This window comes from Nematolebias whitei, chromosome 22, assembly GCF_014905685.2.
Source record: "Nematolebias whitei isolate Nwh7 chromosome 22, NemWhi1, whole genome shotgun sequence".
Taxonomy (NCBI): Eukaryota; Metazoa; Chordata; class Actinopteri; order Cyprinodontiformes; family Rivulidae; genus Nematolebias; species Nematolebias whitei.
In genome coordinates this window covers 15,395,573-15,421,909 of record NC_056519.1, presented here as the reverse complement: position 1 = coordinate 15,421,909, position 26,337 = coordinate 15,395,573, and the positions used below count along the sequence as shown (strand labels likewise).

Genomic DNA, 26,337 nt, shown 5'->3' with positions numbered 1-26,337 from the left:
CTCTGGGTGACGGAAAGTTGTCTCGCGCACCGTCTCGCGCTGTCAGTCAGTCGTTCGTTGGTGCCGCTGCAGAGCGGATTAACGCTCAAAAGATTTGAAACTTCGCACCACGGAGGAGAGCAGCTCTCTAAATCGGTCCAAGTTTTTAAAACCAAGCGATAAACCCATTCGAGGTAAGTTTACGCCGGTGGTTTTTACGTGAAACTTTTGTTTCAACTTTTTTTTCTTAACTGTTGGGCTGTGGCTACTACTTGGAGCTAACTTGGGGGCTAACTGAAGGAACTTGCCTGGATAGATAATAATTTACAACAAAAAAAGCTCGAGTTGACTCAGCTTTTTGGGACTAATAGTGCTGTTATTAGTGGAAAATGTAATTTATGTGATAAGATTCAACTAAAAGTTAAAATTTCGACTATGAGCTTCCCGTGATGTAGTTATTTCTGAATAGTAACTGGCTTGCACTAAATTTCCGGACTTTTAGCTGGTGTATTGTAACGCAGCCCAAGTCCTACTTTATTATCATTTCAAACTTTAGCTGTGTTTAACTTTGCAAAGCGATACTGGCGTTTGGTTCCTCGGTGTGATGAAGGGCGGGGCACGTTTCGCAAAGTAAAGATAACCTCCCGGTTCATGGCATATCATGCTCCACTCAAAACATTGCAAAATCTGACCATTTACACGGACTTATCTTCAGCAGCCTGGTCATTATAGGGCTTACTCAAGCTCCCTGTTCAGCTCAATCTGTGCTCAAATTTGCGCAGTGACAGCAGGTTGCCAAGTCCAGTCTTCCCTGCAGTATTATACATGTAATTTAAGTCATAAAATGGGTGTTTTAGGGGTTAAAGCACCGGTAATCCCTTATAGTAAGGTGACAGGGAAGCTGACCTATTTTAAAGGTGATAGTCATGATATTATGAGTCAGTGGAACAATCACTCACCATGCAGCTGCAGCATTTAGACATGTGCAGTGACTAACAGGGATCAAAGTTTTTCTTTACATTTTTTGTAGGATTGTTGTCAGGGTGAAGCAGTAGTGAAAATGTAGAGTTCCTGTTTTTTCTAGGAGGCTGTGAGAACTGATACTTCTGTGATAGCATTCAATTAAACAGCGGGTGCGTATCACAGTTTTCCATTTCTACACTAAAGCCATTTAAAGAGATGCGTTCAAAGCCAGAGCTCGGAATAGAAACTTTTGTTTTTACACACGGTTAAAACGTCTTAAAACAGTTTGCAGATGGTTTGTGTTTGTACAGTGCCTCGCAGATGTCTGCAGCCTGAACTACAACGAGCGAGGGGCTTAACTTTTAACACAGGAAGAAATTTCACGTTGCTCCTCAGCTATGTTGGGATCACCCCTTCCCTTTCATGTAATATTGTATTTCCCTCCATTATGTTCTCCTCCATGCTCTTGGCATGGTCAGTGGAAAGTATCTGAAAGTGTGGAACAACCCCATTGTTTTTCCACGTTCATGGGACAAGATGGGCTGCAGCGGCCAGAGTGGTCTGTTATGTTGAGTCTATGGTTAACCTGATGTCAAAGGACCACTAGTTTTATTGCAGATTTTTTGAGGCCTTTTCTATAAGTGGTATAATCTTTTACGTTGAAGCTGAAGTTCGTAAAGGAGAGTCCACACATTAAAAAAAGGCTGTGTTCCTGTGAGATCAGCAGTCATGAGCAGCTGTTTAGCTCACACAAGGAAGGAGGGCAGGGGTGACTGACAACGGATGAAAACCAAAGGCTTGACACGTGATTGAAGTGGATACTTTTAATATTTATGCTTGTGTATGGTTTTCTTGCATAGTCTTATGTTTTAGTAGGGCTGGACGATATGGCCAAAGCTTACACGATACATTTCTTAATTTCGATCGATAACGATATAATTCTGATATCGAAATAAACAATATAAAAGACTCAGAGAAAAACTGTACAAATAAATTATTGTTCACCTTTTATTTGTATTTAAGCTTCAAAATAAAATTGAAATCACCGTCAAATAAACATAAAACTATCAACTTTGTCAATATTAATAGTTTGAACTTTAAACAACATAACCTAACCCATGCAGCACATGCAGACGTTTGCTCTATGGGTCTCTCTTTTGATACAGATGTGGGTGGTGTTTCAGGGACATGTTGGCTCATGACGTGTTCCCACTAGCTACTGGAACGACACTCCGTCACATTTTGCAATTTATCACATTTTGATAGCCTAACTACTTCTACACTGCCAAATTAGTCCTTCCTCTTTTATCAATTATGTCATCTGCTTTCTTTTTGCTTGTGAAAGCTTTTTCAGTCACATTCTGACGGCCATGGGCACTCATTTTTGAAGTGAAAACTTGCCGCGCGTTGGAGATTAGCCTAGCCTGCTACCGCTGACTCCTTCTGGACTCGAGCTCTGCGTGTGGTGTACGTCACCACACGTTTATGTTGTTGTGTTGCGACTTTTTCTGTTCAACCCGAACAGAAAAAGAAATGCGTAAGTGAAATGCTGTAATCATAACGTAATGTACATTGAAATATTTAAAATATGCTTAAAACCCATATCACCATTATTGACTAAAAGAATATCGTGATATATATCGATATCGAATTATTGTCCAGCCTTACGTTTAAGCAATGGCTTACTTTGTAATTCCATTTTGAACTGCACTCTCCTCTAAACATAGCATAGTTTAAATATTTTTTTTTTTTTTTTTTTTTTTACAAAATATCAAATAAAATGGTTAATAAAAGTCAAAATTCTAGCTGCAGAGCACAGCTAAGACCATTAAATTAATTGATAAATTGTAAAACTATCTTTTTAGTCTAAAACGCATATATGTGGGTTCTTGCCTGAATTAGGATCATTCAGACAAAGCTGATGTATTTTACTTACAGGCACTAAACATCTTCTAGGTTCTGCCACGAGTAACGATGTTTCACTACTGAATACTGAAATTATTATTTTATTACTTCACAACACATTTAGCAACGACGTTATTTACAAATGTGAAAAAAAAAAACCAAGAAAAATTAAACAGAGCTCTTTCTTTTTTTATGGATAATAAAATAAAAATAAGTTCAGTTCTTTAGCAACGTTGCTACCCCGGGTAGTGTTGTGTGCATGGAATCTTATCTGTAACCCAAGATGGATTTTCCGGATTGTGAAGGTTCTTCTGCTAAATGATGTCCCGGCTGGCCACCGTTTACACCAGTCCACAGTTCACATGGGCTCGGCTCGCCATCACGATCAAAGAATCCAGAGTCACTATAAAATCAGTTGGGATTTCCACAGATAATTCTCAATGAGTGGTCACTTCTGTCACTCATAGACAGGTTATAATGTCCACAGTTGGGTCGGTCAGTGCACGTGTAAAGAGCATGCCCCAGAATATAGGGAAATATGACCAAACCACGTTGGTTAAATTCAACTCTGTAAAAATTGAGTGCCCTCTGCTGGACCCTCCCGGTATTACAATCTAAATTACAGATATGAGTCTAGTAGCCCAATGTTTCATGTGGGTTACACTGAGAAGTCCAAATTTCTACCAGGGAACAAAATAAAACACAACACCCTTCAGGAAAGCTCTACGTATTGAGCTTGTTTATTCTCACCAGCATTTGCTTATTCTGCAGTAGCGTCCTACACACTGTTAATAAAGTTTTTGTCTCAGTTGACGGGTTGGTTTCTATTTTCAACATTGGATTTGTGGAAAAAAAAAAAAAAAACTCCAGCAAAAATACATTTGTCATTTCACAAATTCAACACTGCATTATTGTGACACATCCTTCTGTGTTCTCATCTGTTCCTTTTGTATGCCCTGTTTTCTGCTTTTCACCTTTGCTCTGGGAGCAGTTTTTTTTTTTTTGGGGGGGTGGGGGGGTGGGGGTGGGTAAATAAAACTACAAAAACTTGGGAAACAAACATGGAGTGAAGAGGCAGTTGTTGGTAGGAATTAATACTCTTATGTACAATAATGTGTAGCCAGCTGACTCTGCTGCTTAGTTTTCTTGTTGCAACATTTATTGAATCTGTTTTGCCCTTGTGCACATGTTGCTGAGATCATCTTTTGTCTGTTGCTTGTTGTGACTCAGCTCTTCTCTCCGTCAGCTCTATAGTGAGCTTTTTTGCGTTTTATGACACGCAGTGATTATTTAACATTGCCTTTCTCTTTTGCTTCTTAAATACTCATACTTTAATGGTGCATACACAGGAAAAGGTTGTGTACGCCATGTTCCATGCACAGATTGGGTTGTATCAAAATGAACGTTGCATGAAAGTGTGTGTAAATCTGCAAAAAACTTTCACCTTCTGTGCGTACTGTCACACAAACTCTTGTCAACAGAATCGAACAACATAAGACCACAACTTCCTCGAGTACACTAAAATATGACTCCATTTGCTTTTCTGAACTCAAAGGCCATTTAAACGCAATGTTTTCTTGTCAATTTGAGCATTTATTGTTTAAATCTAAACAGTAAAACTGAACCACATTTAAACTCGTACAACATAGCATATACCACACCTCAAAAATAACCAAGACATCGTCACTCCAATGTAAAATGTAAAGTTTCTTACAGTTTTGACATGCGTTGGTGGGAACATGCTTCAGTGACCGCTAACCTGCAAGATGCACAGACAGATGAGCATAAAATGAGTGTGGTGCGCTTTTGAAGAAAACTATGTCTGATCATGGTATTAATTTAGAACAACTCCTCCGTGAAGATTTCTCTGGTCGACATGGTGTTAGACAAATACATGTGGCCACAAATAGCTGCACAAAATTGTGCATAATTATGAAACGATGGCAGCTTTGGTGCTACTGAAGCATCTCACCAATCGAATGGATGTTTTAAGGGACCACACCGACCTGCTGGCACACTGTGAGCCGAGCATTGTCGGTGCCATCCCAAATCCTCACTTCACTAGGGCTCCTTGGAACCAGAACCATTCAGAGCGAGCTGGTTAACTGGTATATCATAGTCCTTCTTGAGTAATGCCATGCCAGCTGTATCAGACAGCCTCATCCATGCGATGCTCTAATATATCAAATTCTCCCACACTGCGGCTGAAACGCTCCGTTGATGCACAGCTACTTGCTTCTTGACATCAACTTTCTATTAAATAAGCCTCCAAGTTATACCAAGCCCCTGAGTAACTTTGAGTCTACAGTAATTATTAAACATATTTGTAAAGTAGAAGATGTCTCGGCCTCAGAAGTGCGCCGCCGGCAGATCAGCACCCTCGAGCTCACTTAATTCATGTACAGTAACTTTGTGTGTTTCATCATATTTCATGACCTGAGTAGGTGGTGTCTGACATTATTAGGTGATGACTGGGCAGCCGACCTTCACTTCACTCAACCTTTTTATCTGACCATTTACTTTTTGTTACGTTTGTGGCGTGCTCTACTCTGATAACTGCAGCTTCATCACTTCTTTGTGCATGTGTGTCTAATACGTTTTTGATCAGGCAGAGAGGAGAATCGCACATGCAGGACATATTTGCATATTTAAATGGAGTTGTTTTAGGGGATGACTCTGATGTGCACTCAGTTTGACATTTGTCTAGATTTGTGAAGGAAAGATGTGCGCAAACATGCTTGCATACAATTTGATAAAAATGAATATTTTTGTGTGCAGGTACTTTTCCATTTTATTGTGTACGCCAGCTTTCACTATGAAAGCTGCACACTCGTACATGACGCCTTTGGCTTTTTTCTGGATTTGTTTTTCTTGATGCACAAAGTGATAAACATTTGACATGTTTACTGTATTACACTGTGAATAAAAGTGAGTTTTTGAGATTTGCATTTTTCAATCATTGCATTTTGTAATTCACATTTAAACTTTTTCCATAAGCGGGGTTGTAAATTTCAAATAGTCTCCGTCTTTGCAGTGTCTTTATCTTTATATGTCAGAGAAAGTAACAGTTTTCCTCTTTAAAACCTGTTGATCACCTGCTGATTTAAGCTCCTCTTAATAAGAAACTCAGCACTTTTCTGCCACAAGAGTCTACATCTTCTCTTTTTCTTTTGAAAAGCCAATATGTGAAAGAGATGAAACTAAAACCAAACCGTAAAGGGATTTATTGGTGGACCAGATGAATAACATGCAGTGATTAGATGACTAGCTTGTAACTCAAGCCTGTTCTGGGTGTTTTAAAATTTAAATGTGAAGCGGGGGGCGGGGGATCAAGTCACTTTTGTTAGAGTTGTAAAAACAATCAAATAATTTCCACTGAATTATTGCAGTATGAATTTCTGGCAGTAATCATGCAATTAAAATGGTTACAATTAAGACATTGTTAAATAAAAAAGTTCAAGACAAAAACAATTGGAGTTTGTTTTGTAACAGAAGACGTTTCGCTTCTCATCCGAGGAGTTTTCTCAATTCAAAGGACAGTGTAGGCCTTCGAGTTATAAAGCTGAGGTAATATGCAGATTGTTCTATCACTCTTTAGGGTCTTTATTAATCTGACTCACAGATGGGCTACTCTGGTCACGTGGATGAAACTCCTGATAGGTGCACACCTATCAGGAGTTTCATCCATGTGACCAGAGTAGCCCATCTGTGAGTCAGATTAATAGACCCTAACAAATCCCATTGTGAGAAGTGATAAGGTAACCTGCATATGTATCTAGCTTTATAACTCGAAGGCCTACACTGTCCTTTGAATTGAGAAAGCTCGTCGGATGAGAAGTGAAACGTCTTCAGTTAGAAAATAAAGTCCAATTGTTTTTGTCTTGAACTTTTTTTGAATGTACATGTCCTGGATGACTGAGAATCTTCACCAGCATTAAGACATTCTTACTGTAAGTGTTGTGAATTGTCACCTTGCGAGAGGAGGGTTTGTGTGTCTGCCTGTCTGAAATAATGTCAGCTGGAGGAGATAAAGGCAGCGATTAATCAAAAATCTTCAGGATGGATTTAGATTAACATCTAACTTCTTTATTCTTTTGAAGACTTTAACACTGATTCCATTTAAAACAACAGTCAGTCTGGTTTGTGTATGTTTTGGTTAGATATGTAGTGACAGCCTGTGTGGGAGTGGTGGGAGAGGTTGGAGAAGGTGGGCCTGTGATTGCTGGTTCAACTCCTAATACCGACAATATCAAAATGTGGGTGGGATTTGTGAAGCACCCACACCTGTCTCCACCCTCATTTACCCCACTCTGGGTCCTTGAGCAAGGCCCTTAACCCCCCGATCTGCTCCCCTGGTCACCCTAGATAGCAGCTCTCTGCTCCACACAGAGGGCTGTGGTTGCGTCAGGAAAGGCATCTGGCATAAAAACGATTGCCAAGTCTTCGTGCGACTTCCTGACGAAGGGAGCAGCCGAAAGAAGAAGAAAAAAGTAGTGACAGCATGTGAGTTTACACAACAAGCCAAAGCTCAGTTTATGCATGGGAGCCCTGAGGAATGCATTGATTCACTTCTATCTTAAGACTTTTGCCAGCACCCAGATTCCACTGTGTTTAACAGTACAATTCCTTATCGCCTTTTAGTGAATATCATTGTTGTGTTTGATTACGTAATCTCTTTAAGCCGTAATCTTAGAAACACTGCACAGCCAAGTTTGTGTAGCCTTGAAGAAATCATTCGTTTGTTGCATCTGACACATAACTCCAATGTTAGATTTTATTTTCCGAACTTCACTGCCCTGTTGTATTCTTTGAATTCCCATGTTGATCTTTTCAGCATTTCCCTGCAGAGTTTAGGATTGGGTGGACTTCAGACCGCAGCTCCATCAACAGCATTGTTTACAGTTATTATGGGTCAGGCTCCATTCAATTGTTTAAAACAGTCCCACTGTGTCAAACATAGTCGGGTGTGCAGACATTTGTTTCCATTTGCCGTTGATTATATTAGTACAAAGAACGAGAGCTTTTGTATTGAAGGAATTCCTAGAACAGTTTTTTTTTTTTTTTTTTTTTTTTTTGTGAGTTGAATTGCTCAGTTTAACTTTAAACATAATTCCATTTCTTTCATTGTTTTTCCTGACAAGAATTTTTTATATATATAATTTGGCATCATGTCCTTTCATTTATTTACACCACCCTCTTAGTGAAAAGTTCAGGAGTGTCAGAGCAACGTCACGTTTATTACTCTGAATCCTGGAGTGGTTGTCGTTGGAAATTTCTGCTCGGCAGCATTTGATGTCCACATTCACAGCTATTTAAAGGTCATGGAATCATTTTTCTGCCAGATTAATTAGTGAAAATGGCTGAGTAGTTGGTGAGTAAAAGAACAGGAACATAATAGTGACTTACAAATTGTGATATTTTTTTTTTCCATGCTACAAACTTCTGTGGATGCTGGGTGGCTTTAATCCCTTTGCTGCCTGTTAAAACTCACATATTCACCCTTCATTGCTGACTTTGTATTTCCCTATACAGACTGGGTCATAATTTTAAATTGATACAGTTTGAAGTATTGCTATTTGAAGTAAATGATGCATTAAAATGCTTTGACTACTCAGTTGTTTATTGTCAACGCCGTGATTCACGAAAAGTAAATTCAAACCTGATTTTCTCTTGAAATGATGACAGATAGCATCTGCTGTGTGTTTTTTTGCTCTTCCTTCATTTATACATATTGCTGTCTAACTGACCTGACTTTAGACTCACATAGTTAAAGGGATAATTGTCTATTTGCCTCCCCGGGCTGCGGTAACCACAAAGCTATCCCCTGTCCAAGAACCACTGAGGCCATGGGCCACTGACCAGTGATGAAGACACACAGCTTTTATCTTTTGCTGTCCTACTCTGCTGAAAGAAGCTCTGTGATGCCACTTGGCACCAAAATGTTCCTCTGTGATTCAGCCACAAGTTGATTATAGGAGTTAATAGCATGTTAGATAGTTGTAGAAATAAAATGCACAACATGATTATACTTTTTAAAATTTTGGTGACCGAATGTTTAGGTGTGAATACTTAACATCTCAAACATACTTTGAGACAAAACCAGAACCAGAATTTCACAATGTTATTTTTATTTATTTATTATGTTTTAACTTTATTAACCATAAATTCAAAAAAGGAGGTAGGACACCTTTTTGTTTTTTCTTTCAATGCTTACCTTTGGCTTGGAAAATAATTGCTTTATTAAAACGCTGGAGAAAGACAAAAGTTTTTCTTTCTTGAATTTTTTAATTTTGGGACATTGTTAATAATTTCACCTGGTTATTGCTAAAACAAAAAATGTTTCTTGCTTGTTGGATGTAAATTGCAGCATAAATGAGGATCAAAAGTTGCTTTAAGTATTCACAACTGCAAATTGTGAGTCTGAAAATCATCGTCTGAGGAGGGGAGGAAATAAGAAATTAAGTGGCGAGGATGGAGGAGAAAACTGAAGGGGGACTAAAAAGAGGAAGTGTTTGGATGGGTGCTGTTGGGCTTTAAATGGTGGACATGAGGGGAGAGGAGTAACAGAAGACCGACTGTTGTAGCAGTCCGACGGAAACGGAAGCTGCCTGCTGTGTGTCCTCAAGTCTCTTTTTCCTCCATCTCTCAAAGTAGAGGCTTTGTGTGATGCCACAAACCACTGTGGCTTCAGTTTGTTGTGTTTTAAGGCTTAAATAGGTCACAAAAAATGGGTTAAAATATCTGCTTGTTGCTAAGATTATCACACCAAACCTCCATCTTTGTCTGTGCTTGAAGGGCTAATATGAGCTTTTGTTGTTCTCCCTCATGTCTGAACTGCAGCTGTTGATCTCTGAGGAATGTTGCGATGACAGAATCAACAGTTTTTGCTTCTCGTCTTTCAGCTGCAGGTTTCATATTACAAGTTAAACGCACAAGTGTGAAAAACTGAAAGAAATGTGTGTCTTTGTTTTTTTTTTTGTGTTCAGGCTGAACATTATCAGTGCATTAAAAACTGTAGAATTGTTTTAGATCTATTTTACTATTAAAGTACTTTAATTTGTTTATTTTTGAGTATTAAATTCTGCTGCAGATGTACATTTATTTTTAACCTTCTCCCCCATCTCTTTCATAATAATCTTTTAAATCATTTTTTTCTTAAACACAGTTCTGTCCAGAAAAGTATCAACTGAGTTTACGTTGCTCAGTAATTTTAATGTAACTGTAGAAAAAACATGCATATTATTCAAGTTTGTGTGTTTTCTTTCTGTTGTTTTTTCAGGCCCAGGACACAGCAGCCATGTCGGGCGCCTATGATGACTCCATGATTGATGTCTCCAGTGATAGCTTCTGGGAGGTGAGACTTTCTTTTCTGACTGTTTCTCAATACAGATCACTTGTTTTTCTTCCATTTGAGAAAACGAGTTCCTGCAGTGTTGAGCCAAATTGTCAAGTCTGCTCCAAAAACAAATGAGCTAATAAATATCAGCAGACGTCTTTCCATCTGTACGCGAAACCTGCCGCTGTTGCTTAATTTGACATTTAGAAATAAGTTAATTTCTTTCAGGAACCTGAAAATATAAACCAAGTGCAATCCTGCCTTTCTACCCATCCTCCATCCGTCTGTTCTCTGTTGTTGATTCTCAGGTCGGGAACCACAAACGGACAGTAAAGCGTGTAGATGATGGCAATCGACTCTGTAACGATCTGATGAGCTGTATTCATGAACGCGCTCGTATTGAAAAGGCCTATGCACAGCAGCTCACAGAATGGGGAAAGCGCTGGCGGCAACTTATAGAGAAAGGTAGGAGCATAAAGCCTTGTGTCTGACACTGAAAGATGGTTTAAATATCTAAATCTCTACTTTTTATTGTTAATGAATGCATTTTATTCAGAGAGTATGTGGGATAATCTGCTCTCAGCGAAAACGTTAAATCCACATTACATGCAGAATGATGCACGATATTGGATTTTTGGCCAATATCCGATATGCCGATATGTTTAAGCTTATTTGGCTGATACCAATACAGATATTTTTTACCTAAACTTGCTTACAGAGATGACGTAGCTTTCTCTGCTGTGGAATTAAAATACATTATTCTGCATGGTCTTTGTCAGTTTGGCCTGCTACCAAATGCAGATGCCAAAATGGGGGCTGAAGATGATGTAACACTATATAAATATATCATCTATATAAAAAAGTTTATTTTATATTGGTGTTATTTTGATGGAATGTTCGATATTTAACTTTATTGCCAATATCGGCCGATACATGCTGATAATATCGTGCCTCCCTGTATATAATTATTATTAAAGTGTTGTAAATGGTAGTAAAACTGCTAAAGCTTATACTAACAGGTAACCTCTGTCTGTAGGCCCTCAGTATGGTACATTAGAGCATGCTTGGGCTGCCCTGTGCACTGAGGCGGAGAAGGTTAGCGAGCTCCACGTAGAGGTGAAATCTGCGCTAATGGGTGAAGACTATGAGAAGCTGAAGAACTGGCAGAAAGACTCGTACCATAAACAGATGATCGGTGGCTTCAAGGAGACAAAAGAGGCTGAGGACGGCTTCCGAAAGGCTCAGAAACCTTGGGCCAAGAAGTTGAAAGAGGTGGGAATTTCACCCTTCTTATGGAGTATTTGAACATTTAAAACTGATAAAATATAACAGTTTGTACTTTATACAGTACAAACAGGCTAGATAAGTTTACTGTTCACTGATTCGTCCTATTACTGTAAATCTTACCCCTCAGTTCCCATGATTACATTTCACTGACTGAACATTTTCTCACCATAACAACCTACTTCCCAAACAACAACTTCACTGCTGGTGTTAAACTAGACATTATTGTCAGACCTGAGCCTCATTGTGCCAAACGGTTGTCCTGCTTGCCTTTGAGTTAATGAAAAGGAAGGAAAGTGTGAAGGTTTGCAGGGAAACGAGGCTTTCTTATTTCAACATTAGGTCCATGTATTATCTACTACTGTGCTCATTTAGCAGCCTGTTTACTTGTCAGTTTTTGCATTCCTTTTGGTGCATGTGTGTGTGAATGAGTACCAGTCTGTTCAGAACCGCTCATGTTTTAGCCTAAAGGTCTTTCCTTCATTTCCTGTGCTTGTGACGTAACGGGGAACAGAGGTATTTTAGTTTGTGATTAAACACTATAAGAGCACAAACAGTTTGTAGTCGTACTGGTTTATTAATATCCCCAGCAGATAAGAAAAACTGATTAAAAAAACAAACAAATAGGAAATATAGCTAATGAACTGGATGAGAAATATAAGCAGTGTGTTGATGGGAAAAAAACAAACTTTTGGGTCTAGATACTTTTGCCACCATGTTGTTTTCCCACTCATAAAGTAAAGCATATATTCCTGTTAGAGTACTAGTAGTGTTCAATTGTTTCTGTGATGTGGCTGCTCTGGATTCATCCCAAATCACACCGTAGTTTGTTCAAGATATTCATCAAATAAAACCACGATGCAGTGTGCTTCCCTAACTCTTACATGGTGGAGTTTAAAAATGACTATTCTCATTAATTGTTTATGTTAAATGTGTATGTCTGAACTAACCATGTAGCACCAATAGACTAAATAAATGAATGAATGGATGCTTTTCAAAGAAGATGTCCTAAATACCCGTTTAATTTTATAAATGGTCTCTTCCTGGTTTGGTTGATGCCTCTGCACTTCCACCAATCTGTTCTACTGTACCTGCTCAGTTCATGACTGGTGTTATTTATTGATTTGTTTTATTTACTGATTGAAACTTGCAGGTAGAGTTGATGAAGAAAGCCTACCACTCAGCCTGCAAAGAAGAGAAGCTGGCAGCCAGCAGAGAAAACAACAGCAAACTGGAGAGCAACAACAACCCCGAGACCCAGAAGAAACTTCAGGAAAAAGTGGAGAAGTGTCAGCAGGAGGTGCAGAAGGTGGGCCCTCCTGTGCAACATAAAGAGGGGGGTGTTAAAACTATCAGGAGACATTTTCCTCAAACTTGTGTGTGGTTTATTTACTTTTTAGGCGAAAGAACGCTATGAGAAGAGCCTTGAAGAGCTCGACAAGTTGACCCCTCAGTATATGGAGAACATGGAGCAGGTGTTTGAGCAGACGCAGCAGTTTGAAGACAAACGGATTCACTTTTTCAAGGAGCTGCTTCTGGAGGTTAAGCGGCACCTGGACCTCTCATCTAATCCCAAGTAAGACAGCCGCATCGTCCAGGTGTCTTATCTTTCTCAATATTTATTTATTTTATTTTAAGAGATAAATTGAAAAAAAAAAAAAGTTTAGATTTTAATAATTGCTCATAAAATAATGCTTCTGTGATGTTTTGTATGTAGTTTCCAGACGGTCTATCACACGCTGGAGGACACGATCTCTGCTACTGATGTTGAAGAGGACTTGAAATGGTTCCGGTCAAATCACGGCCCCGGCATGCCAATGAACTGGCCCCAGTTTGAGGTACTGCTCCACAACTTGGATTCTTACTAATGAAACAGGACCACCTAGAGGGGCTTTGGAGCAGATCACCAAAATACTTCTAGTTTGAGACAAACATGAACAGATCCAATCCACATTTATTAATAGTACATAAGAATAAATTCATGTTTCTGTAACCAGAAAAGCAGAACACATTCTTTGAGCTCTCAGGACTAACTCTCAAAACCACCTATCAGTGTTGATACTTTAAAATGCTTAAAGAGAAATCAGTTTTCAAGAACAGCATCTATATATATATATTTGCTTTCTAAAAAAAAAAGAAAAAAAAAGATAGCCTTAGCAGGGGTTCATCTTTTTTTCATTTTTACCATTTAGATATTATGTTTGGCACTAAAAGTGGAGGTAAATCTTTCCTCAGTGGGGACCGTGGCTTTGAGAGGAATGTAATTTATTACTTTTTCCCCTGTAGAAAATAAAAAAAAACATGCAAGAAAGAAAAAAGGCTGCACCCGTTTCAATTGCTTTAATTTATGGTGCTGTTAAGTGTTCTTACAGATTTTGCTCGCATATTAAGCCACTCTTTCTTCCTGATTTTTAGCTGAAAAGACAATTTTAGAACAACTCGGACGATAGCATTTTGAATTAACTGAGTGTAGCTTGTTTGTGTTTAGCACCCCTACAAGCTTTTAGATGTTTTTCTAATGAAGATGCTTGTGCAGTGGCAGAATTGGACTGTTATGACCTTTAACCCTAACTCCACTTGCCTCCCTTTCCTCATATCTGACAGAAATTGGATTGGTCACATCTTCGCTCCTTTAAGAGAAGGTCCATTGTAGTGAGTTCTGCATGGGAGGGCTGTTGTCTCACAGCAGCAATGGGGGGATCCTACAGTCCTACTAACACCTTCACACTTTACTGCTTCCATTAATATTTGTTTGGTTCTACATGCGTTTTATTTTTCATATAATCAAAGATAATGGTAATATAGATAAATACCCATTCAGTATTCATGAATAGACAATACATTCATCTTTGCAGTTTCAGATGAACAGGTAAACCTTGTGCAATTTGGTACACACCAGCTTCCATTTCCTTTGGTAGTTAAGATGCTTTTACCACAGTTTCCTGCATCTCAATATAGCTAGGATGATGCGGCATTTTTTAACCTTTTGAATTCTGATCTTGAGACCGCCTCATTTGTTCTGTTTACGTGAACTATGCCACTTCGTGTGATTATGCCTCTTAACCAGACAGAACAATATTTTGACCTTTTAAAAGTTTGAAAGTTAGGATAACTCATTAATCCTAGATAACCACTTAAAGTGTCCTCTTGTTTGTGTTTTAGTTCAGTATGTCTTCTACAGATTACAAAAGTCATGAAGATGGATATCTGAATAGATTTATGTGATAGCATTGTAGGCGAAGGTTCATGAGATATATTAACAGACGGGCAAAGTTGACTTTAAAACTTGATGTAAAAGTTTTAAGCAAAAATATGGCGCAATGGTTAGAGCTATACTGGTTAGAGTACTAGTATGTGTTTGGGAGTGATACTCGGCTACTTCCAACTAGATTTTAGCCCAATATCTGTAAAAATGTCTAAGTTCATTGTGTTTCCTAAAGACAGAGTTGACTCTAGTAGTAACGGTGGTAGTAGTTCATGGCAACAATTTAAAGCGGGTTTTGTGCAGTTGTAGTGAACCAGATGACCTCAAATATACCAGATGGACAGAGACTGTTATTTTCATTGATCTGAATAAGTCTGAACCATCTGATGAACTTTCTTTCTTGAATTAATCAAGCAGAAAAGACAATCCTCTATAATCATTACTGTCTTACAAATGTTTTGATAATCAAATTGTGTTAGTTCACTCAATGCTTTACAGGTTGAAAAGAACTACTAATTTTTATTTTACATAAACAGTAAGTAATGATTTTTGTTCCTCATTCAGAGAAGAAATCACCTGAATATGCCTTTCTTGATTTTCTGTCTGAAATGAGCAAGCTGTCGTAAGTATGTTAAAGGTTGGTTTTCGGTCAACTAAAATGTTTACCGAGAAAAATGTCATGTTTTACTATTTGAAAAGATTACAAAGTGTGAGACTCCACGAAGTCTGCTGTTGCTGCAATAATCTTTTCTGTATGTTGTAAACAATCCTTGACTTATGATAACATCTTACGTCACAAATCCACTCCTCTTTCTGGTCCTTCCACGAATCAGAAAGCTCTAAATTGAACAGGAAGTCGACCCAAATAAAATGTGGCAACTTCTCAGTTCATTGGGGAATAGAGAAGAGAAGAATAGAGATTAGAGAATTAAGAATTCCAGAATTCCAAGAGATTGAGAGTTCATGGAAGAGTGAGAGTCCAACAGAAAAAGATTCCATGGAGAATGGAAAAGTTCTGAAGGAGTTCAGAAGAGAACTAGAGTTATGAAGAGTTTTGGAGTTGCCGAGAATCCAGGGACGTTTGGGATTATAATTCTGTTTTGAGCTAACCACGCACGACTCTCCGAGGATTTTTAGCTGTTCTTAACGGAGGCGCTGAAACAGTCTGAAGGACTCTTACTGAGCTGATCTATCGTCAAACCAGGTAAAGATTTCCTCTTCGACTCAAGTGTACCGTGGACGGGCTGAGGATCTGACGAAGCGTGCAATTTCTGGTTAAACAGATTAAACTTCCCTCACACAGTTCTCTGTAAGATAATCTCCTTTCACTCTAAAACCCACCTCTCTCTCTCATAAATCAGTACAGATATTTTAGAAATATCTTAAGCAAAGTCCTCAAATCACCGCCGAGTGATTTGAAGTTCATTTTCTGTGAAACTGTCTGTTATTATTTTCATATTTTGCCAAATTAATGTAAATGTTTGATGTTAAACTTTGATTCTGAAAATAAATGATTCCATTCATTTGATGGGTCAAAGATAAACAACGTCTCTCGTTACATTTCTGTTAAATTCAATGCACGACATTTACAGTCAGAAAAATGAAGAACTCGTGAATATTGTATGCATATATAATTCATATATTTGTCATACAACAAGTGACACGTACCTCACACGTCTCACTACACAGTCGGCATGCACTGAAGCTCGCAGTGTAAGTTAAGTATGACTCTCAGCTCCCACTCCAGATGTTAGCTCAGTATCTGCGCAATTGACTGTTGGCCTTTTTTTAATTTGCTGATGTGGCTTAGCTGTGACATCCATCTTGATTGTGGTTGATTCCAAATGTTTTATCAGTCGTAGAGGTTCATAAAATAATAATAATTATAATTATTATTATAAAGTTTAGTCTTTTTTTATTTATAACAAAACAAGACAATTCTATATACAATAAGAAATAAAATCACAAATGAAATGAAAGGCAGCAGAAAGAAGAAGAAAAATCTTATATCTGCCTCTTTATTCCAAAAAATTAATTCAAACAATAATAATCTTCAAGTAACAAAAACAAAATAAACAACTCCTTCTCGAGCAACAATTCATATAAATACACATTAAGCTATTTCATGTTTTTTTTTTTTTTTTTTAACAAATCAACTTTGGTCATTTTCTTAAACATACACATTGATATGGCATTTTTAACATCACTCCAGATTATTCCATAATCTAATTCCTTGGACTGAAGTAGACCATCCCTTCAAACTAGTTCTAAATTTAAGTTTCCCAAATATCTCTATCCCCTTAAGATTATAACTCTCTTTTAACAAAATTTAACTGGATATTTAAAGGTAATGTGTTATTATGAACCCTATACATAACTGATCAAATACTATAATCTACCAAATCAAGGAACTTCAAAAACTTCAACTGATAAAATAATGTACTTGATGGGTCACTTAAATGCTTTCTAGTAATAATTCTAAAGTAAAATAAATATATTTCCAAGTTTTTTTGTTTTTTTTTGTTTATCCACTGGTTCATTTAGCGAACACATACAAATGAACAAACTACACGCACACTCACATCGTCATGGCCAAGCAATAATGACAGAATTTACAATAAAATAAACAATTCATGTTTGTTTTGTTGCCCATCAAAATGAGTGTCAAACCTGAGCAACTTTAAGTTGTAACTAACTTTTTAAATGTAGTCACATATAACATGGAGATCAGCTGGTATTTGTTTGGATTTTTTCTCTGCTCTCTCTCTGATACACTTATGGCTGTGGGCAAATGTCTGTCTTCTTTCAACAGGCGAGGAAAACAGTTTGTGATTTTTATCTTTCAGTTCATCCACACACATGCATGCACAGCTGTACAATCCTGTCAGTGTCACCAATTGATGAGTGCGCCACTGATTTAGGACTTTATGAAGCATGTACTGCTGTGCACATGTCTGTGAGATGTTCACCCTCTTCTGGTTTTCAGGCATGTTTTCATACGAGCTAATCCCTACAACGTCAGGTCCAGATGTTGACTAATGCGTATTTGTCTTCTAGGATTGGTCCGTAGATCTGAACCGAACACTCAGCAGACGAGAGAAGAAGAAACCGTCGGAGGGTGTCACACTGACCGGGATCAGTCAAACTGGATCAGAGCAGCATGTTCAGCCTGCAAAGACCAGCAGCAGGTATCTGATCACAAATCTTTATTAACAAATGCTCTTAAAACGCACACCAGTGTAAATCACCGGACGTCTTTCTTTACAGTAAAGGCTGTTACATCTTACATAAGGAGACTTGTAGGAATATGTTAAGTAGCCATTCTCATGGCAACAGCAAACATTTTGTTTGTGTTGGAGAAAAAATTGTCCCCCGAGGGTCAAAAGTCTGTGGTTACATAACTGAAGTCCTGCCTAAACTAATGTGGAAATATTTCTCACACTCACAGACCTTCCTGAGTGTTATTTATCAGCACTGGAAAGTTCAAAGAAAAAGGATTAATGTTTTTAAGCTATACATCTGCACTAAAAGCTTTTTTTTTTTTTTTTGGTTAATAAAAAGATTAGGAGGATTATCAGTCGGCCAACATTCATTCATTCATCCATTTTCTATAGCTGCTTGTTCCCGTTCATGTTGCTCGGATCATTTGTCGAGAGGTGGGGTACACCCTGGACCTCTCCAACCAACAGTTTTTTTATTTATTTTTATTTTAAACCTCACAAAGCATTGTTTTTTTTTAAGTAAAATATTCACTTGTACTAACTTAATAGAAAAGTTGTATCAAGATTTACAGCCTCTCGAGATTTGATTGGCAGTTTTTTAATAACTTCATGTAACCTTTCTAAGCCAATAAGATAAGAGTGTTATTGTCCTTGCAAAGAAATTTGTCTGGATCGTTGTGGCAACAGCTCTAAGGAGGTAACACCATATATCATGTAAAGGAAAGATTAGGGGAAGAGAATTGGCATCAACTAATGCAGTGATAAAGCACTTAATGTTGTGATTAGAGATTAATTCTTAACGAGAGCTTTGTTTTTTAACACTTCAATGTAATTTATTGTTTTTCAATACAGTATATATATTTTTTTAATTATGTGCTTGTTTCTGTTTTTACTCAGACATCTGTATAGTGTGTGTATAGAAATCGCAAGAGTGTAGAGGAGTCAACACAGGGAATGACAGGCATGAAAACAATGTGACCTCTAAACTTGAGAATGTTTGACTTCCTTAGGGCTGATCGCCTGCCCCTCCTTTCACCAACGTTTACAGTTATTGTGCGCATGAACACAATAAATGTAAAGACGTTCGGTTTTTCTGTTTAATTCAGATTTTAGTTTTATTTGTTTTTCTGATTAGGAGCAGATATTTTTTTACTTGTGTTTTCCTTCTTTTCAAGTCTGAAGCGTAGATAATGGTTGCAAGTTAACCCCCCTCCTGTCGAGACGGTGATGCAGCTTTCTGAGCTCTTGTATTCATGATTAAAGGTCTGGTCTGTTTGTTGACCGAAACCTCCAAAGTTACTTTGTGCTAAACTCCCACTGGATCAGTGTTTGGTGTAATAACGCCGCAGGCTCGTCTGAGCGAGCGTGGCATGGCTGTGTAAACAAAGGCGTTCACGTTTCTCCGCTTTGCACTCTGAAGGGCCAACACGTAGCTTCCACAGACACGGTTCGGTAGTTCTGTAAACAGGGAGTTGAAACTGAAGTGCTTCCTGTGATGTTGGCTCAGTGTTAATTTTGTTCTCTGGTTCAGAAAATTCACAATAGTAGAAAACAAAGTGCTGTTTCCACCTGAATACCGTATGTGTTGGACTATAAGGCGCATTAAGCAAAAGAAAACAGATGAGCTTTATTCAACTCAATCACAATAACCACAGAAAATCTGTTCGAGGTTAGTAAGCGCAACTAGAATGAATACACAAGGCACACCTGATTATAAGGCTCACTGACAATTTTTGAGAAAATTAAAGGATTTTAAATGCGCCTTATAATCTGAAAAATACAGTAATCTAAAGGTGCCAATCTGACTTTGCTTAATATGCCTATTCTGTATGTTGTTGAGGCTTGGTGTTAATTGTTAGGCACAGAAACTGTAAATTTTAAATGTCTTTTGTTTGACTTTACATAATGTCGTAATGGTGTTACCTACGTTTATTGTCATTTGAAGTAAATACAATAATTAGTGGGCCAGTGATCCATAGACACAATTGACCATTTACTGAGCCTCACCTGCGTTTAGTTTTAGTTGTTGGGTGTGAAATATCTGAGCAGGATTTTGGTTTTGGAGACCAACATCTGCTTTCTGGTCAGCTGTGTGATATGAGAAGGAGTTGCCTATTTAAGGTAAAAAGTTCTGAATTATTTGGGTAAAAAGTGTTGGAAGAGTTTGTTTTTTTTATAACAGAGGCTATAAGAAACTGTGCCTAGTAACAGATATTTGCAGCAACAGTTGAATTTCTTTTTTAGTTTTATGTTTTAAAGTTACAGTTTTCAAAACATTAGTCAAAATATGAAGGGGAAAAAAAAAGGTTAAAAAATGTGTAGAAAGTATAAAACATAAATGTGGTATAAATAAGACCAATATTTGTGGACAAGAGAAAGGATCTCCTGATCACAGCTTTCAGTTTTAACGATGTATAAGATCAAGATCACTCTTTTTTCCATCTTTTTCCTTTTAGTTTAGTTTCCAGTTAGCTGCTACATCTTGTGTATCAGCCCTGTGCAACATGGCCTACTTGGCCTCCTGCTGATCTCCTCAATTATGAACTCTGAGCCATTTAAAACTCTTATCACAGAAAACGAAGTTACAAAGCAGGAAACACATCTTCAGGAAACCCCACAGTCCTCCTTCATTTCATCTCCAGTACTGACTGTTTTTTTATTTATTTGGATCAGTCCCAAAGTAGCTGAATTAATGCACATCATGTGGCTTTAGAGTCACAAAACCCATTTTAAGTATTAACTTTAGATGATAGATATTGTGCATGAATAGGGTCTAAACTTTATTGGATGATGCCATAATGTCACATGGAGCCGTCGCAGTTACGCTGACTTGTTGGATTTGGTAGTTGCCCACAGGTGACCTGCTTCTCGTGTGTTTTAATGTGTGCGTGTCAACAACCCATCTCTCACTGTGTTCCATGTTGTCAGCCTGACTGTACCTACTAAAACAGCACCAGTGGGCACTAACCCGTTTGAAGACGAGGAGGATGAGGAAGAGGAGGTGGCCGAGGAGCAGCAGCAGAAAACAGAAAACCACGTCACTGTGAAAAAAGAAGAAATAAAAACGTTGGTGAACAGGAGAAAACTCTCCGCCCACCTGCAGCCTCCTTTACATTTTTTTCACGTCTTCTTCATAGATTTGTGTATTTCTTCATCTCGGTCACCTGGCTCCCTTCTCTGTTGTATCTGTGTTCTCACCAGGTTTCAGGTTGTGCTGCTCTGCATGGTCTCTGAATGGCACTGCACACAGGGTCAACATGTCTATCCTTCCCTCATAACCGTTTTTTGTCTTGCAAAACATTAAATATCGTGCGTACGGAAGCGCACATCTCTGCTGAGGGAAACTTTTCCATCTTGCAGTCAGATCTGATTACTGGCATAACTACATATGATTATTAAAATTTGGCTCTTACAATTAAAGTGTGCATAAATGTAAAATCATTCATTCATCTGTCTACATAAAGCCATCAAACAGTAGATTTTTAGCTGCTCATCAGTCTGACTGTAAAACTTTGTGTTCATGTACATTTTCTCCAGCTGTATCCATGTTCTTTGTGTTTAGGTGGCTCCCTCTGCTGGCTGTTCAAGTTAAAACTCCAATCACATATTCAGATGATGATTCGTCCTGCTGCCTTTTATGTTGCTGTTTCTTCATATATGTGTTTATGTTGTCATGTTCTGTTGGTATTTTTCTGTTTTTCTTGCTTTGTCTCCATTCAGCATTGTGTGCATTGTTTTTTTACAAGATGCTCTTGTTCTCCAAATGGCTTTAATGGGTTTTTATATTCTTTTATCAGACCTTTAGCCAATTGTAGAGTTAATACATCTTGTTTTATACTGGTTCAGACTTAATAACGAACAGAAATGTCTTTTATGATGGAGATGCACGAGGTTCTGGAAGACAAAACTATTATTAGATTTTTTTTTTTTTGTTAATTTAGTGTCCTGTCTGTTTGTTCAGTGTCAGCAGTGCAGAAAAGACTCCAGACTGGTCGGACGAAGACACAGTTGGGAACCCTTTCTCCACCAACGGTGACAGTAATCCATTTGAGGAAGAACCTGAGTCTCCGGTCATATCTGTGCTTGTCAAAGCCCTTTATGACTATGAAGGACAGGAGCAGGATGAGCTCAGTTTTAAAACAGGTTTGTAAATTAAAATGGTTGGAACGGTCATTTTTTTGAATAGAAGTGTTATCAGGGCATGACAGCAGGACGTATGAGCTAAAACTGACAACTGAACGTCTTTGTGTTGTTGAAGACGGTTTGTTTCTCATCCAAGAGACTTTCTCAAACCAAACTGGGATGTGATGGATTTGGAAAGAAGTTTTGTGAACATGCGAAAAGTTTTTTTTTGTTTTTTTTATTGTACAGATAAACATTAATACTGTCTCTAATAGAGCAGAGCAAAATCTCCTTATCCCTTTTGCATTATATGAAACTCAATACATAAAAAACGTTCCTGATATTTGAACGCTGTAAAAAAGAATTTCTCCTGCTGGCCCTTGTTGAATACTGGGTCTAAAATAAATCTTTATGTCCACATATTTAAAGTGACGTGACTCAGGTCAATACTGTTTTATTATGACACAAAGTAGGAGTTCCACTCCTTCCTCAGGCTACAAAAAGAAATTTGTTTTTGCTCTTGTATTCACCATCCTTGTCATTTTTTTCTTGGTTTTCTAGTTTGTAGCATCAGCGCCACATTTTCCTTCCGTTTCTGGTGTATTTTAAAGGCAGTGCCACACACAGGTTTGGCATATTTACTACAGCTTTTGGGTCTTTTTGTGTTTCTGTGTGGACAAAACCTTTCTAGATACGATGCTGTGCTTATAAGGATATTTTTAGAAATGCACGTAAAGACTTTTGGAAGGACAGTGTTTCCATGTGGACAAAGGCTCAGATCCAAAGCAGTTTAGTAAATTCTGGAAAACTGAAACCTGATGTTTCCTTCCTGTTTAAAGTTGATTGTTTCATTTAAGAGAACCTAAACCTCTTCATCACCTCTTCAGGCCAAGACTCCATTATTCATCTACTGTATTTTTCGGCCTATAAGTCACAGTTTTTTGCTTAATTACATGCCCTGTGAATTATATGCCAAATTGATGTATTTATGGATTTTTTTCCCATATTTATAAACCAATTTTTGGCTGAGATGTGACCGTTTTCATTCATTCTGACTGAAAGTATTGAACACTATAATTTTCAGCTGCTAGATGGCACTCTGAAGTATGGCATGCCGTTGTGTCGTGTAATAGATAAAAGTGGCTATTAATGACACAGTTGGCTTGCCATAGCCTGCCACCTTCATCCAGCTCGTCCAACAACCATCAAATTAGCGTCATTTCGCTGCGCCACCCTGGCAAAATGCAGCTAATTTGACCATTAAAGTGCATTTATTAAGTAAAAGTTCAACTCAGACACACCTTTGCTGTAATATCGAGCAAACAAATAATTGTTTTAGGTGCTTATCTTGTTAAATTTCGAAGACTCGTCTCTCCGCGTTCCTACTTCCGTGTATCGACTTTTGAAATGCAGCTGATTTGACCATCAAAGTGCATTTATTAAGGAAAGGCTGGACTGAGACACACCTTTTACTATAATTTTGAGCAAACAAAAAATTGTTTTTAAGTGTAATAACTTGTTAAAGTTCTCCTGTTAACGCTCCCGCAGCCGCCATTTGGCAGCCAATCGATTTTTGGCACAACACCGGCCCACATTTCTGGGTTGTCAGTGGTGACGCATAATAGATGCAACTTATACGGTGAAGCGACTTATTTATGTTTTTTTTTCCCACTTTATTAGATATTTTTGGACTGATGCGACTTGTAGGGTGATGCAACGTGTACGGCGGAAAATATGGTACATCTTAAGGATAAAGGATATTCTTAGGGACAGTAATACTCATTTAATACGGAGAAGGTAGATGGTGTGAGAGGGTTGTGAAATAAGCTGTATGCAGTACATCAAACAGGAAAGACTAACTTTAAGCAGAGTAGGAAGCCTCAAGTTTCAGCTTTCCAACACCTCCACAGTTCCCAGTCACCTTCTGACCAAAACTCCTCATGGGGACCAGGTTGACAGTGGTCCTAACAACCCCCTGGAGGGTAAGGGAGTGGACTTTTCTTTTGTAAATTCAGCTCGCCGAAACAAAGCGTCTCATGCATTTTAAAGTCTTGCAACACTGCACGTTCCGGTTCGATTTGAGAAAGCCTCATTAATGAGAAGCACGGCTTCAACAACAAAAGTCCTGTTCTCTCTAAAAAAAAAAAAAAAAAAAATCTTAGATGTGTAGAAATATCTTGAAGATGGCAAATATTAATATGTTTTGTACGTTTTCCAGGTGATGAATTTACCAAAATTGGTATAGAGGATGAACAAGGTTGGTGCAAAGGCCGGCTCAAGGATGGAAAAATGGGTCTTTATCCTGCTAATTACGTAGAAGACGTCCAATAAGGAATCACCCCCGATGATCTAAATGTGAAGAAAGGATTTTTCGTCAGTGCAAAAAGACTAGAGGCTCAACTTGAAATACTGTGTACAGTCTAGACTAAAACAGGAGTACAACAGTGTGTTGTGCAGACTTTAAGGACCTGAGGACATGAAATATTGTTGCATGTTTGACATCTTCTAAAACAAAAATGCAGAAGTGGAAAGTAACTTTGAGTTATTAGATATTTCCAGGAAGATCACAGATAAGTTGTGTAAGATATGTTACTTTAAATCATTTATGCTGTTACAGAGAAAGCTATTCAATTCTAGACTAAATGAGATGTTTGTATTTATGTATTGGTTAAACAAAACACTGGGATGACAACCTGCTTATGTCATGCAGCCTTAATATTTGTAATTCATTAAGGGAGATTAATTTTTATAGCCAGAATTAGCTACTAGTAACAAAAATAATTCAGTTCATTAATGTTTAAGTACTTTTTTAATGTATAAAAAAGCTCTTATGTAAAGTTTCTTTAAACAAGTGCTTAAAATTCTCTGTCATTCCTTCCATGATTTCAAATATTCTGCCTATTAAAAGGAATAATAAAGATCTATTTGTCATCTTTAACAATATTTTCTAAGTCAGTACAGATGAATGTATATGCAATGATTGTAATTCTTGATTGTTCACTTTTATTGATGTTATAATTTTGCCACAACTGATTTGTTTCCTTTAAATAGCTGAGCAGGAAACCTTTTCTCCTGTTAGTTTTTTTATCACTTGTTTTTCACGCAGCACTGAATGTCACTGTTCTATCACTGTTTGACTCGGTTGAATTTTTATGTTCTAGTATAAAAATAGCCTCGACTTCTGATCAAACGGTGAACAAACATTGTAGCATTTTATTTTAGTGTAGAACAGATGTTTAGGAAAAAAACTGAGAAAATTCTACGGAAATAGACGTTTGGGTTTAACAGTAAATAATAAAGCTCGTCAATTTAAGGACATTCAGTTGGGCTTTTTTCTGCTTTTGTTAGAATGCTGTGATTAAAAACACAATTGTACATTAACTGAATTTTTACGGCAAATATGTGTTATTTTGTCATATTTGTAAATAAGATTTTCTTCATTTGGACCATTTGCCTTCAGGTAACTAATACCACACGATTAACATTTAATTTTATCTTGAAAACTAAAACATTAATTTTTTTTCAAACTAATATACGCTCTCACACACACATATATATATATACATATACACACACATTTTGTTTTCTATTCTGGGATGAACTGTGGCTTTTTCACAAGCTCTAATGACCTATACATTTTGTTAATTTGTGTAGGATTTAAAAAAAATGTTTTGCCATGTTTTCAGGGTGTGCTGCTGTCAGTAGGCAGTAATGGCTGTACTTGCACATTTAATGTTGTCTCAACATAATAAATGAATTTATTCTGCAAAACATTCAATGTGTGCAGATGTTTTTTTTTTTTTTAACATTTTGTGAAGTTCTTGAAACTTTCTTTAGACTATTTTTGATTTGAGTTTATGCATGTTGATGACGCGTGAGAATTTTTTTTAATTAAATATATGTTTTTTATTGTTAAATGCATAAAAACATTTCAAGTTTCTTTGTCATTCACATGTGGAACAAAATAGTCTATTCAAGGTCCCAGTTACACCCAAAAAAAGTATAAAAAGAAATGGTATACGACACACATCTCTCTCTCTCTCTCTCTCTCTCTCTCTCTCTCTCTCTCTCTCTCTCTCTCTCTCTCTCTCTCTCTCTCTCTCTCTCTCTCTCTCTCTCTCTCTCTCTCTCTCTCTCTCTCTCTCTATCTATATATCTATCTATATATCTATCTATATATCTATCTATATATCTATCTATATATCTATCTATATATCTATCTATATATCTATATATCTATAGATATATAGATATATAGATATATAATTTAGTGTTTAGCGTACATTTTAGATCTTTCAGCCTATATCTCTGTGTGTATGTAT

General features: G+C 37.5%; 1 protein-coding gene across 2 annotated transcripts; it reads left to right on the top strand.

Annotated features, from left to right (window-relative positions):
* The first annotated feature begins 44 nt into the window (after positions 1–44).
* pacsin2 (protein kinase C and casein kinase substrate in neurons 2) lies at positions 45–24,771 on the top strand. Of its 2 annotated transcripts, XM_037695988.1 has the most exons (11): positions 45–173; positions 10,127–10,201; positions 10,492–10,648; positions 11,220–11,455; positions 12,621–12,776; positions 12,868–13,043; positions 13,185–13,305; positions 17,730–17,860; positions 20,822–20,959; positions 21,855–22,036; positions 24,234–24,771. In XM_037695988.1, the coding sequence occupies exons 2-11, from the start codon at positions 10,145–10,147 to the stop codon at positions 24,344–24,346; spliced, it is 1,467 nt and encodes a 488-aa protein (XP_037551916.1). In that variant the 5' UTR covers positions 45–173; positions 10,127–10,144; the 3' UTR covers positions 24,347–24,771. The 2 variants fall into 2 exon arrangements, with proteins under 2 accessions (XP_037551916.1, XP_037551917.1); XM_037695989.1 differs by lacking the exon at positions 20,822–20,959.
* Positions 24,772–26,337: the final 1,566 nt, after the last annotated feature.

Excerpts from the sequence above, each read along its gene's own strand:
- pacsin2 (XM_037695988.1), top strand. The coding sequence starts at position 10,145 with ATGTCGGGCGCCTATGATGACTCCATGATTGATGTCTCCAGTGATAGC. Across the intron at positions 10,202-10,491 it reads CCAGTGATAGCTTCTGGGAG|GTCGGGAACCACAAACGGAC; the intron begins GTGAGACTTTCT and ends GTTGATTCTCAG. Across the intron at positions 17,861-20,821 it reads CCTGCAAAGACCAGCAGCAG|CCTGACTGTACCTACTAAAA; the intron begins GTATCTGATCAC and ends CCATGTTGTCAG.